This window comes from Lathyrus oleraceus, chromosome 6 (assembly GCF_024323335.1).
Source record: "Lathyrus oleraceus cultivar Zhongwan6 chromosome 6, CAAS_Psat_ZW6_1.0, whole genome shotgun sequence".
NCBI classification, from domain to species: Eukaryota; Viridiplantae; Streptophyta; class Magnoliopsida; order Fabales; family Fabaceae; genus Lathyrus; species Lathyrus oleraceus.
Window position 1 is genome coordinate 31,683,065 of NC_066584.1, and position 14,849 is coordinate 31,697,913.

Here is a 14,849-nt window from a genome sequence, read left to right on the forward strand (position 1 = left end):
GGTTCTATTCATAGACACACTTGTGTAGGCTGCAATTTCATGTGTTTATCACCTTTTGAATACTCACCATTCTTATAAAGATAAGTACTTCTTCTTTTAAAGATAAGTACTTCAATTTCATGTGTTTATCACCTTTTGAATACTCACCATTCTTATAGAAGAAGATAAATGCATAATTATCACAGTAAATCCTTAGAGATCTCATTATACTATCGATAGTACCAAGCCCTAAGGTAAAGTTTTGCAACCACAATGATTGAATTGTTACCTCAAAGCATGCCACAAATTCTTCCTTCAAAGTAGAAGTAGCAATTACAAACTATTTTTCTAGTCTTCCATAATATTGCTCCTCCAGTTAAAAAAAAGACATATCCAAATGTGAATTTCCTTGATTCCACACATCCATAGAGTTTAAATCTGAGTAGACAACCACTTCATGGTGATTTAGCCTTCCATATGTGAGTAAGTAATCTTTGATGCCTTGTAAGTACCTAAGAACCTCCTTTGCAGTTTTCCATGGCTTTTGTGAACAAGACTGGATCCTCATTAATACTCAAGTCATATTCATGCTCAAGTGAATAAATAATATAATTGATCAAAATAATTGGTCTTCTTCGTCTTTTAGACTTCTTATTGGTATTTCATGTATTCCTTTTATCACTTGTTCATGCACATTGTCAAACGGTTTATCTATATGTTCATCTTGTGGGTTTTTAATATTTATTTGATGTCTATGTGTGTTGCATGATTGTAATATAACCAGAGGGACAACAACCTGAGAAGATTCTTTAGGTGAAGAAGATTCTCCACGAATCTCGATGATATCCATTTTACGTGATTTCTCACTCCCACTGAACTGACCATTCTCAATAAACTAAGATTTACCATATTCAATTATTCTTGTGATATGATTAGGACAATAAAATATATTCTTTTTTTTTTAATTTTCATCATACCCAATGAAAAAATACTAATGATTATTACATTAAGCTTCTTTTCATGTGGATTTTACGCCCAAACATGAATTCTTTTACTAGGTTTCCTTATGTTCCACAATTCATAAGGAGTCTTAGGAACTGTCTTACTAGGAATATCATTTAGCAAATATGCAACGGTCCTTAATGTGTGTGTCCATAATGATAATGGTACAATACTATAATTTAACATTGACCTAACCATATACATGAGAGTGTGATTCCGCTTATCAGTTACACCATTTTATTATAGTGTTCCAGACATAGTATGTTGTGCATATTTGCCACGATTTTCAAGAAACTTTGCAAATGAACCTAGTCATTGTCATTTCTTATCAAGTTTAAAGACAACTTGTTAGGTCTTTCCCAAATCTGAAAGAGAGACCTTTCACCTTCCATGATGTTGTTTGTAATGGTTGTCAGTTTCATCCATTATCAAAGTTATGCCTAAGTCCATCCATAAAACATTACTGGTAAGTGCAATCATAGGTTAACACTTTGAATAAATTTTATGAATTCAAACTAATCATCTTTAATCATGTATCCAAATTCACCCTTGGGTGATACCTAAATAAATTCCATTAAATTCTAATATACTAAAATAAAGATATTTCAATGGACAATAAAATCATATTTAAAACATGCATGTCTATCTTTGGATATACAAGCACTAAGTATGTAAACTAATATTTTATTTTCATCAATTATAAGTCATGATTCATCTTAGGATGATCTATATATGTTATATAATAATTAACCTTATTAAACAAAATATGTTATTCACATAACAGAATCATGAAATACAAACTTAAATTGATTACATTCCAAAATAATAATAATAATAATAATAATAATAATAATAATAATAATAATAATAATAGTGATGATAATAATAATAATAATAATAATAATAATAATAATAATAATAATAATAATAATAATAATAATAATAATAATAATAATAATGTGTTGCCATGCTTATATTCAATTTTGAAAACATGGTAAATGTGTAACATTATCGCTATAAAGTAACGTTCAAATGACTGAATGATAAATAATAGAAAAAGTAAGTATTCATTAACATGCATAATAAATTTGCATACAAAAATGAATACTTAATACCGCACATTATTGCTATATATATATATATATATATATATATATATATATATATATATATATATATATATATATATATATATATATATATATATATATATATATATATATATATATATATATATATATATATATATATATATATATATAATACTAATATTTAATGCCCCCTAGTGAAAAACTCACCCAACAAATAGTATCACAACACTTTATCAACAAGGCAAAGGACATATTGTACTTATCATGATGCACTACACTTTAACACATGTATTACTTTGATTCAAAAAATTTCATTCTAATTGAAAAACATAAATGTTAGTAGGATATATAATATGGTACCTTCTCTTAATAAAATAATATAATATATCATTAAGTTATGCTTATATAACTTTCCACTTGAACATATACATAGTGTCTAAGATATAATGCATCATGGTTACTAATCTATGCATTCTAGTTTACCTTCTCAAAAGTTGCATTATATAGATCCAAGTATAGTTTTGATAGGGATAGTCTTTTGGTTCGACTAGAATGTGGTATGTTGTAGTCGAAGTCTGATCTAATATATAATAATTTAAAAGATGTATGTTATAGTCGAAGTCTAATCTAACATGTAGTGACTTAACTTAGTTATATAATTTTTTATATAATAATTATATTAGGAGTTTACATTTAGGTTACACTCTAACTTATTAGAGCATGACAGGGTGGATTGTTATTCATTTGCAATCTGTTAAACCTAGTTGAAAAAGTGAATAAAAAACATATTAGTACGAATATATCGTGAAGATATGTTATAGATGTCATTTTCATCATAAATATGTCTATAAGAGAGACCATTGTAAATTACATAAATCAAAATATCTGTAAATGAATGAATTTCCAATGGATTTTGTGAAGAGAGTTGAAAAAAGTAGATTGAAAGTATCCTTTAGATAGTAAGATGATCACCCAACCAAATTTTTGAGCCACAAGACAAAGCAACTCCTACTAGACTATGAGCTTCTAAGTTCCTATTTCTTCTAATAAAACTAACTGAAGCAAAGTTAAAGTTACACAATCAATGATAATTGGAGCAATCTTCAGAGCATTCCTCGATAGGTTTTGTTTAAGAGGAATGATAAAACTAACTCAAGCAAAAATGATTTGATCTTAAGCTAACCATGAAATATCAGTATGAGGACTGTATGGCGTAGTCTATTAAAGATCCATCCAGTATGAGCTGCCATCAGTATTCTGAATTAGAGATGAACAAGGAGATGTAACACACCACTCCTACCATACCTGTTTCAGATTTCATGAACGAATCCAAATCAACAACATGAAATGAAAAGAAAAGAAAAAAAAAGTAACGATATATATATATAATTAACCTTACTAGAATCAACACAGCGCCAGAAATGAACTTCAAATCGACTATATTACTTTTACATCAGATATTTACTCATCTGAAATCTAATTGGACAGACAACAGCAAAGGTATTCTACTACTACAGAACATTTAAAAAAAACTAAGAAATTCAGCAGAAACTAACCTAGACTTTCTGAAGCTATTTAAACTTAACATAAATACTAAAAAAGCATGAAGGTCAAACAGCATTATTGAAGTTTTATAGGATCATAGGTAAAGATACAAGACTTTGAATTATGATTATGGTTTAATATGATTGATGATACATACTACTTATTTAAGCTTCACACAAAACCCCCACCGAGCCCCTCCCCACATCCATGTTCTTGCGGACGACCTCCCGCTGACCTGTTGTCCTCATCGCCGCCGTTGATGTCGTCGGTTAGTTTTCGTTCATCATCAACCTTTCACCTACTGTCATGGGAGTTCCTAGTGCTCTGTGACAGCGAGAGTTGGGAGTGAACCTCGAAGAGAGAAAGGAGTGTACTGTGACAATAATAATGGATGGATTCAAAGGTTTTTTGAGTTTGTCTTGGGATTGAATTGAGAGTGATTGAATTTAAAATTTCCTCTCTTTTCCTAATGATTTTCTGCAACAATACACAACTCTTTTTTTCCAGTGATACAAGGAATGAATTTAAGAAATGAATTAAATCTCTGGCTTTTTTACTTGATCAATTTGATTTGGAATTTTAAACCATTTGATGAAAGAAATTGGTGGCCGAAGCAACACAGCAACACATCTATGAAGATGAAGAAGAAAACAGATCGAAGATGTCAGGATTGAGAATCGGTGGTGGTTGGGCGCAATGACCTGCACGGCGGCGGCGAGAAGAAACGGTTGCTGATTGCAAGGGTCAAGGCAACGGTCTCTCATATTTTTGTTTGAATTGAAAAGTGTAATTTATGTTTGTTTTTTATTATAAGAAAGAAGATAGAGACGTGGCATGGAGTGGTGTGTTTGATTGATCAAACGGTGGAGTTTGACACAAAGGCGCTGTGCCTTTCGCAGGTAAAAGGCAAAGGCACTGAATCCTTATCCCTCCTAATTCTGATCAAATGGGAAAGAAATTGTGATAATAACAAAGAAATATGGAAAGGAAAATCAGGGATAGAAAACTTACTGAGAAATTTCTCACCTGCTGAGATGGTGCAAGCCTGGCCGCATTGTGCATATTTACAGCACAAGCAGAATCTGAATGTAAAATTTCTTTATGTTCCTTAGCCACATCATAGGGTAAACATGGAACTTGCAAACATTTTAAAGGCCTTACTTCAACATGAAGAAACCATGTTTCTATCATCCTTGGGAAAATATTCTTCATAAGAAAGGAATCAGGCAGGTAGTAGAAGCATGATTTACGCCTCACCTAGCAGAATATGCAGCAATATGGTCAACACAAACTCCTTGTAGCAGAAATACACAAAAGACACATACTAAAAAGGAAAGCACATACCATTAATCCATGAACTTGAATCTCTCCTATGTTTGGTGAACAAGTGAAGTGCACTCTCTCAAAATCTCCTGCAAAACAATAATTGCATCAATGACTTTTCTTGACAAAACCTGATATACTCAAAGTTGAACAACAAGACCCGGTCGTGCATTTTGCTCCTTTGAAAACGTAAGTGTGTGCCTGAAAATGGAAAACAGATAGTTGAAATCTGATTTATCTTGATGCCCTAGACAGTATGACCAAAACACACATTTACTATTCTTCAATCACCTTCAACTGAGGGACTTTCAAAATATCGGCACTTACGGCTGCTGCAAGAAGGTTACGCAATTTCACCCTATTTGTTCTTGCAAAAAGACCCTTACCATTTGACACTGAGATGAATTATTTTCAGAATCCATGCACATTCATTAGATCTAGGACATAAATCTGATGACTTGGATTCACCACTCCGTGCCACAGTAACTTGTTTGCTAGCTCCCAGATTTGCACCCTTATTTGAAATTTTCAAAACCTTGGCAGGATTGGAGTATGTCACACCATCTGTTTCGTGCCTCCTTTTTCAATTTGAGGTAGTATTTGTCGCTGCAAATGGGAATAACAAAGCAAAAGTAAAATGAATCAGATCCTGATAACTATTGAAGACATTCTACAACAAGAATCTAGTAGGAATATACAATAAACCTACCATTTAGTTTTCCTCTGGAGACACGACCAGTGGTCTTCCTGTGAATGGTGCCATCGGAGTTCTTATTTTAACATCCTTCATGCCAACTCAAATTCTAGAAAAAGAAAAAGTATTTTGTTGTGACTAACCATATTTTCTTCTTGTTTTGTACCTCGTACGAATTAATTCTTTCCTTGCAATCATCAATAGTTCTTTCAGTCTTTCAGTGCCTCCACACAAATCTAAAGACATCAATTCCTTGGTCTGTAAATCCCTCAACAGCTCTTCGCTTTCAACGTGATAATTTCCGGCACAAAATGAATCGATAAGAACTATGTATATAGAGGTATTAGGCCAAAGATCTCTTAGTTTCATCTCTTCATAAAGTTTAAAAGCAGCTTGAACATCACCATTGGCACAAAGGCCAGATATAAGAACGTTGTATGCAGCAACATCAAGCTTCACATGACACTGTTCCATTACACTCCTCAATTCCAATGCCTTGGCAACATTAGCTTCTTTGAAATAGGTGTGCATTAATGTCGTGAAAGTAGCAACAGTTGGGATGATTCGCATCTCAAGCATGATATCAAGAACGTGAACAGCATTGTCAGTTTTCCTTGAACGTGCAAGGCCTCTAATAATAGCGCTCATAGCAACACCTTGGGAGCCGACCCCGAGTGTTTTCATCTCATGTTGCAGCTCCATTGCTCCTTTTATATTTCCCATTTTACACATGCCCTTAATTAACGAGGTAAATTGTTTACATGTAGGAGCATAACTATTTTCCAACAAGGCATGCAAAATACAATGAGCTTCATCAAAAGCATGAGCTCTAATAAATCCATTAAAAAGGGCATTGTATGTATCAACATTAGGAGTAACTCCTAACATACTCATTTGTTTTACCAGATCGAATGCCGTTTTTATCTCATTTTGTTCACAGAACTTACTAACAAGCACGTTTAACATAAAACAATCAGCTTTGAAACCTTCAACTGTTATCTTTCTTAGAAGTTTTACAGCGACATCTAATGATCTAGATTTAGAATATCCAAGAATAAGAGAGTGCCATGTTAACTTATCAGGCGCACAACCATGTCCGACCATCTTATTGTATAACTGAGAACATCTTGCCATGTCATGCCTCTTTGAATATCCATGCAACAGAATGTTGTAAGTAGCCAAGTTGAAGCTTAAACTTCTACTCCTCATTGTTGAAAGGATATCATTTACCTTCGACATTTCTCCCTTCCGTGAGTATCGATCCAAGAGAACATTGAATGCAGTAGTATCAGGGAGAACACCTTTGTTCAACATATCTTCAAAAATATATAAAGCAACTTTTGAATGTCCTTCCTTAAGAAGACCATCAACTAAACTAGTGTACATAGCAGGATTTGGAGATAATAATCCTTTTTCAATTGCCCTTCCTGACAGAAGAAGTGCAGGGACCATTTTACCCTTCCGGCATAGTCCTGCAATAAGACTGGTGTACGTAAAGCCGTCAGGCACAAAATTATTCATAACCATTTCATCGAGAAGGGTAACTGCATTCGATAAATTTCCTGATCTTGATGTCAAAGTAAGCATCGTGTTGTAGAAAAGACTACCAATGGCATAAGAAATGTTACTAAGTCTACGCAGATATATTTTGGCTTCATTAATATGTCCGCCAATAAGAAGTCCTTTCAATAGACCCTCGTGCGTGAACTGACTTGGTAAATGGCCTAGACTATTCATTTTATCAAACATAACGAACGCTTTTAATGCGTCACCAGAATTTCCATAACTATCTATAATGCAATCAAAAGTAACAGACTCAGGATCGAGACCCATCCTGCTCATGTGGTCCATAAAATACTCGGCTTCTTCAAGTCTTTTGGATCTACAAAAAGTGGCAACCAACGCATTACATGTAAAGTGATCTGAAACATGACCATGGTGGTTCATAACTGCATAAGCATTTAAAGCCTCGTTTAGGTTTCCCATCTTGCAGCAGTTGTAGATCAATGTTGAATACAAAGTGTTGTTTGGCGCAAGTCCCGCTTTGTACATTTTACACATTATCTCCTTTGCATTATTTATCTTCCCCGCCCTAAGAAATCCATTAATGAGTACCGAAAATGTAACAACATCGGGATTGACAGAAGCTTTTAGCATATCCTCCAGCAACTGTACAGCTTCTTCAAGCAGGCCATTCTTACACAATCCATCGATCATTGTTGTATAACTAATATGATTAACTATCACACCACTCATCCTCATTCTCTCGAGAATAGAGGAAACCAATCCAAATTCAGCATGCTTGGATATCCCATTTAAAAGAGCCCCGTATGTCACTTCATTAGGTTTCAAACCATGTGAAACCATCACATCAAAAAGTCTCAAGGCTTCATCAATGTTGCCATTGCTACAGTGACCGAAAAGCAAAGTATTGTAAGTAATATTGTTTGGTGACAAGTTACATGACGACATCTCCTCAAAAACTTTTGTAGCAACTCCAATCTTCCCCTCCTTAACAAATCCATTAATAAGAGTATTATATGTGATCACATTAGGATACACTATACTCTTCCTCATCCTTTTCAATATTAAATAACCTTTTGCACTCCTACCTTTTCTGCACAAACTATCTATCAACATATTATATGTACAAACATCGGCCGAAATACCCTTAGATAACATGGAGTCAATAAGCTCAGAAGCTTCCTTATATCTTCCTTTCTTGCAATACCAATTAAGCAAAGTATTGTAAGTGACCGCAGTTGGAAAATGACCGGTTTCTTCCATTTTCCTCAAGAGAAATGCAGCGCTTTTAAACTTGCTACGTCCACACAAAGCATTCAACAATATGTTGAATGTGGCAACATTAGGAGAAATCCCGTTGGCAAGCATTTCTTTGAAAAAGGACCAAAAGAAATCAACTTTGTGGTCTTTTACCAATGAACCTAGCACCATGTTACAGGTGTACACAGAAGGGTTAAACCCTCGAGAACCCATCAAGTGAAAAGTCTTTACAGCATCTCCAACCATGTTCTCCCTTAAACAAACCCTAATGAGTAGGTCAAAAACAGCAGGATTTGAATGACAAAAAGGGTATGTCTCCATCAAAGCAGCAAAAACATTGTTGAAACCAATAGGCAGATGCAACATATGTTTCAATGTTGTTTTGGCAAAACTGTACATTCTAGCTCTAACAAGTATATGGGTAGTAGTGGAAATGATATGAGTTAAATGATTGATCTCCAAATTAGGTTGTTTGATGACCCAATTGAGGAATTTCAAAGCTAAGACTCCATGAACAGGTCTAAGAGAACCTAACCTATAATTCATGCGATTAAGGCACTCCCAACGGTGTATAGTTAAGAATGTATAAATACTCTTGTCCATATCAAATATTGATTATAAAGGTAGAAACTTTATACTGAAAATAAGAAACAAAAAGGGGGAAAGGTGGGTTAGATTGCGGGGTTATAAATACGTACCCTTTTGTGTTAAATGCTTGTATTGCTTCAGGTGTTATTGATTTTTGTAGAGTATTGTTTCAGGCTTTCGATTAAAATGGGATTTTGGAGTGATGTTTATGTGCAGAATAATACGATGAATCTTTACTTCAAGTCTGGGAGGGATGTTGATGATGGGTGGAAGGTGTTTGATAAAATGCGTGTGCCAAATGTGGTTTTTTAGACCACTATGATTTTGGGCTGGTTGCTTGTGAGAAATTGGATACTGCAAGGGAAGTATTTGAGAAGATGGCTTCTAAAAACGTCGACGGATGCATGATTTTGCTCTAAAGAATGGTTTTGAGCTTGGACCTGTCTTGGGTACTGCTCTTTTTTATATGTATAGCAAACGTGGTAGTTTAATGTTGCAGAGTTGCTTCAAGAGATCAAACTCATTGGTGTTGATGACATAGAGAAACTCATACACAAGCAATGTTATATGCCATTGTCATTTAACTTTAACTTGTTTGTTATTTTGCAGCAATTATCTCATCCTGCAAATTTTCATGATTATCCCAGTAACCCTTTGGTTTACGGTATTGATATATATAAAACTTTCTTTCACTAGAATCCAAGAATCCAAGAGTATTTGCTAACAAAGTCAAGAGTATTTGCTAATAAATTCTTGTCGACTCACTACTATTAGCTAGAGCAAATCATCCGCACACTTCACATTGCGAGGGGTGTTGAACCTTAATTGCTCGATCTCTAATGGTACGATTGGAGTTGGTGAAGTTATTCTGAAACCACCAATTAATGTCTGCATATGGTATATCTGGGACTATCGTGAGATACTCTGAACATAACCATATTGTCGCATACACCTCTCAGGAAAGTGTCTAGCAACCATGGTCTCCCACCGCATATAACCTAAATATAATGAAGACTCATCAAACTCACGGTGGACTATATGATCAGTGTATGGTATCCAGATGACATTATCTACGGTCAGTGCATCGAATCTCCTCGTGTACTCAACAACAACACCCCGGATATGACTTCCTCCCATTCCATCTCCTCGCTTGTGGGGCACCTGTAACACCCCGATAATAATATGTATTTATTTAAATTAAATTAATAATATGTTTGTTAATTTAATTAGAATATTTGAATTATTATTATTATTTTGGAATAATAATTATTGGGATAATTATTTAGTGGAATAATATTATTGGAGTATATAAGTTGGAATAATAAAAAGTCCCAATTTTTGGAAAAAGGTTTTCACGTGAAAAGGGAAAAGAGGCAGAAAGGGCAAAAGGCAGAGCAAGAGAAGAGGAAAAGCTTGAAGCTGCAGAATTTGCCGGATTAACTCAGGTAAGGGGGGTTTATCATCGGTTAAAGGGTATTATATGATAATATGTACTGGGTAGTAATAGTCATTGTTTTACCTCTGATTGGATTGATGTATGCTGAAAATCTGTGAAATGTTGGGATGAACGAAATTGAATGATAATCGATGAAATTCGTAGGAATTAGAGGTAGTAAGGTTAGCGATTTGAGGAGTTGAATGTATCTGAGTTGTAATTGATAAAACGAACGTAAGTGTATGGAAAATTGGACTGTGGAAGGTGGGATTGGATAGATCTCGTAGCAGAGAAAGCCATTGCAGATCTGAGAGTTCTGGTCTCTGGTCATACGCGTATGGCACTAGGCAATACGCGTATGAGCTGGTTGGTACGCGTATGGGGGAAGCCTTACGCGTATGGGAGAAAAAGATGACATTTTGAACGTAAATTGGTCTCTGGTGGTACGCGTATGGGAGATTGTTACGCGTAGCATACGCGTATGAGACATGTGATACGCGTATGAGTGGGGCGAGGAAATGCGCAATACGCGTATGAGAGTGGGCATTACGCGTATGGGTTTGGCCAGGCGTGGGCAATACGCGTATGGTAGAGGTAATACGCGTATGGGCAGAATTGTGATTTTCTGTGTTACTGTTGTGCAGTTTTTGGTTGTTTGGGCTGAGTGATGCGACTTAGCTGAGACATGATGTGATAGGGATCATTTCCCGTTGTTTTGAGTGGTATAGGTATTAGTAGAGTGTGCTAATACTGTGTTTGGTTATGTGGCATGATATGATATGCTTTTGTGATGAATGTGTTGATGATATGTGATGGTATACATGATGTTGTGAATGTATGCAATTGTGAATAGACTATTTTATGGCTTAGAGTGTGAGCATGTGTCTATTCTTGATTATTGTTGATGCTGCATTGCTAGATGATTAGCGTGCATAGCATAGCCTTTGGGGCTGTAGCTAATTCCCATAGTGAGGAATTAGTGAGTGAACCATTGTGGGTTGTTGTTGATGTTTGCATACTAGATGAGTAGTGTGCATAGTCTAGCCTTTGGGGCTGTAGCTAATTCCCATAGTGAGGAATTAGTGAGTGAGTCACTAGGTCTCAAATGAGTGGGACTAGTGAGCTTAGTAGCCGTATCTGGGTTTGATCGGTGAGCTTGAACTATATGTTCAAGAATAGTCGGTACCGCATTTCATGGAGTCTCATTGCATAATGAATGCATGGCATAGCCTGTGGGGCTGTAGCTAATTCCCATTGTGAGGAATTAGTGAGTAAATCATTGTGTTGTGTTGTTGGTGTTGAATATGGTTGAGGATTTTACATCTGATATATATTATGGTTGGATATGATGTTTGGACGGATATTGCCGTTGCTGAATGCGTAGTCTGGTTAGGGTGAATTGATGTGTTATTTACTAGCATTACATGTTGTTCTATAATGCTTATTATATCGATTGAGGAACTCACCCTTACACTTATTTTTCAGGTAACGAGAAATGAGTCGAGTAGAAGCTAATTATTGGAGTCTAGTGTAGTCTCCGTAGTGGGTCGTGCTCTGATAGATGTAACATCGGGATGGGTTGTCCTAACTTGTTTTGAATGTTTTATTATTGGTTGAGAACCATTTTCCATGTAATGTTTTACATGATTGATGAAATTATATCCGCTGTGTTTTATGCAATTGTTTAAGTTTTAAATTAATAAAAGAGCATGACCTCTATATGGTTGAACGGTGTGAATATTTTGTGTGACACCCTTAAAAGGGCATAATTACTCTGATGTTGTATTTTGATATTTAATTAAATTATTGGGGTATTTAGAAGGGTGTTACAGCACCCACTGGAGAATGATGCATCATCATGTCACATATGGTGCATAAATGCTCGTATATCCAACACCAATATCAAAACATAGATATAAGAAATAAGAAATAAGAAATGTTATTCGTAACAATTAAATAAGAAATCAACAATAAATAATAATTTCAAGTATATCTGTAACATACTCAAATAATCGACAAGTTGTCTAGTCTCAAATATTGTCGCAACTCCAAGTATTGTATATAGAATGGTCAACGTAACACACCTCCATGTCCAACTGGTAACCTCAAGGCTACTAAACAGGCACAAGTATCGAGCGCCGACGTAAACACCTGACTTTTCTACAAAGAGAGTACATGGTACTAGATGTACCATGCATATCCTAGCGATAATCTCATAACTCTCGGCCGTTACAAGCTCGTCGTACGCCTTCCGAAGCCAAGACATACGAAGGTGAGTGCCCCTGTTGACGTCAAACTCCTTCTGCACGTCCACCTCAAAAACTCTCAAATCTCGTGCCACAGTCATACATGTAAGTAGCATGCTAAGAACAGGAGTCGTCCAGAATCTACCGCCGATAGGGAAATGGAACAAAGATGAGACATCATTCATAGTGATAGTCACCTCCTAAAACAAAAGATAAAATGAAGATGTCTCCTCATGCCATCACTCAACAAACGCAGTAAGTAGTAGCATGTTAAGCATGGTGAGGGAGTAATGGGAAAAATCAGGGAGCTTGAAATCCTGTACAATCTGATTGACTTGCTCATGCATCGGAATCTTCGGGAAGTCCTTCAGCTTCGACCCATACGAAATCACCTTCAGTGTGGGACGGTCATGTGACAACCAAATATAAAAAAAATATAGTTAACTTTCATGGCACAATAATAAACAAATTAAAGTTAAACATAAAAGACATATACATCTCCTTGTTATAGTCGTAACGCCATATGGTTAGCATACTCAATAAGCACCGACTGGTCAATGGATACTCTAGGGAATCCTTCGTCAGTTGCACAAAGGGCTCGGTCGAGTGAGTTGTAACCTTTGTGTCAGCAGTAACAGATGGGACCGGATTAGCAACAACATCATCTGGATAGACCATCTCAGTATCCACCTCATCAACAACCACCTCACAACAACCACATCAACAACAACCTCCTCAACAACCTCCCCAACAACAACCCCATATGCAACAGTAGCATCTTGTTGGTGTAAGCCCTAAAGGTCAATATTTTTTGTACTTGTATCGAATTATTTATTAATAATAAAATGTTTTTTCTTTATTATGTTTGTTTAATAAAGTCCCTAGAATAGATAGTCCATTTAATGTATCAAGTGTGACTTAATCATGAGATCCCATTAAACATAAGGACAATATTCTTAAAGTACCCGTAGTCAAGCTTTGTTGTGAAGTGGGGTAACATTAAAGTATTAAGACTATTATGTATATAGACTGATGATCACATCTCATGGATCGTGGATAAAGAGTTATCAAGTCTTAAATATAGGTATGAATATTAGGAGTAATATTTATACTGGATTGACCCGCTATGAGAATACTATATAGAATGTTATGCAAAGTGTCATAAGTTATTCTCATGGTGATAGTAATGTATACCACCCTTCGACCTGAAACCGCTATGGACCCTAGATGTAAAGTCGAGTGCTTTATTACTGATCAAACATTGTCCGTAACTGGATAACCATAAAGACAGTTGATGGGTACTCCACGAAGCATGCTGAGGGGCATGAGTGACCTAGATGGAATTTGTCCATCCTGCATAACAGGATAAATGTCTAAGGGTCCAATATTGAACTAGACAAGGATGACACGGTCTATGCCTTGTGTTCAATATAGACATAAGGGCAAAAGGGGTAATTGTGCACACAAGTATTATCACAAAAAGGATTTGTTATATCACATGATATTTTTGTGTCTTGGATAGTAGTGATGTGTTGCTAGATATCGCTCACTAACACAAAGTTTTCTGGTTGCATCATATAGATCATTTCGTCAAAGTTGCCATTGAGGAGTGTCATTTTTACATCCATTTGGTGGAGTTCCAAATCATAACATGCAACAAGATCCATGACTGTCCTAACAGAGTCTTCCAATGAAACCGAATAGAAAGTCTATTTAAAGTCAATTCATTCCTTTTAAGTATAACCCTTAGCCATAAAACGAGCTTTATAGCTTTCCACATTACCGTTAGAATCTTGTTTGGTATTAAAAATCCATTTGCAAGCAATGGGTTTCACACCTTCTGGTAATGGGACAAGTTCCTAAACTTTATTGTCTTGCATGGAATTATACTTCTATTTCATTACTACAATCCACTTTTCTGAGTTGGAATCCTGCATGACTGTCATACGGTGAACTGACTTTTTGTGTTTTTTTAATCGCAATGTCGCGGTTAGCAAGAGTCGCCACCGACTTTTCTTTTATCCAATAAGGAAAGGTGGAAAAGAACAGGAAAGACCTTAATTTAGATTCTTAGGTTCGGGAGGTACATTATACAAAGGGAAGGTGTTAGCACCCTTTGTATCCATGGTTATCCATGGGCTCTTAATTGCTCAATCATTTAT

At 35.5% G+C, this 14,849-nt stretch overlaps 1 protein-coding gene across 1 annotated transcript; it reads right to left on the reverse strand.

Annotated features, from left to right (window-relative positions):
* Positions 1-2,954: 2,954 nt before the first annotated feature.
* On the reverse strand, positions 2,955-9,027 carry LOC127095928 (pentatricopeptide repeat-containing protein At5g55840; the record flags this gene model as incomplete). The annotated part of the gene is made up of 6 exons (XM_051034563.1): positions 2,955-3,377; positions 4,644-4,874; positions 4,962-5,141; positions 5,232-5,546; positions 5,650-5,687; positions 5,778-9,027. Coding segments are annotated over 2 exons (3,285 nt in total), but the record flags the coding sequence as incomplete, so codon positions are not given.
* Between the last annotated feature and the right edge of the window lie 5,822 nt (positions 9,028-14,849).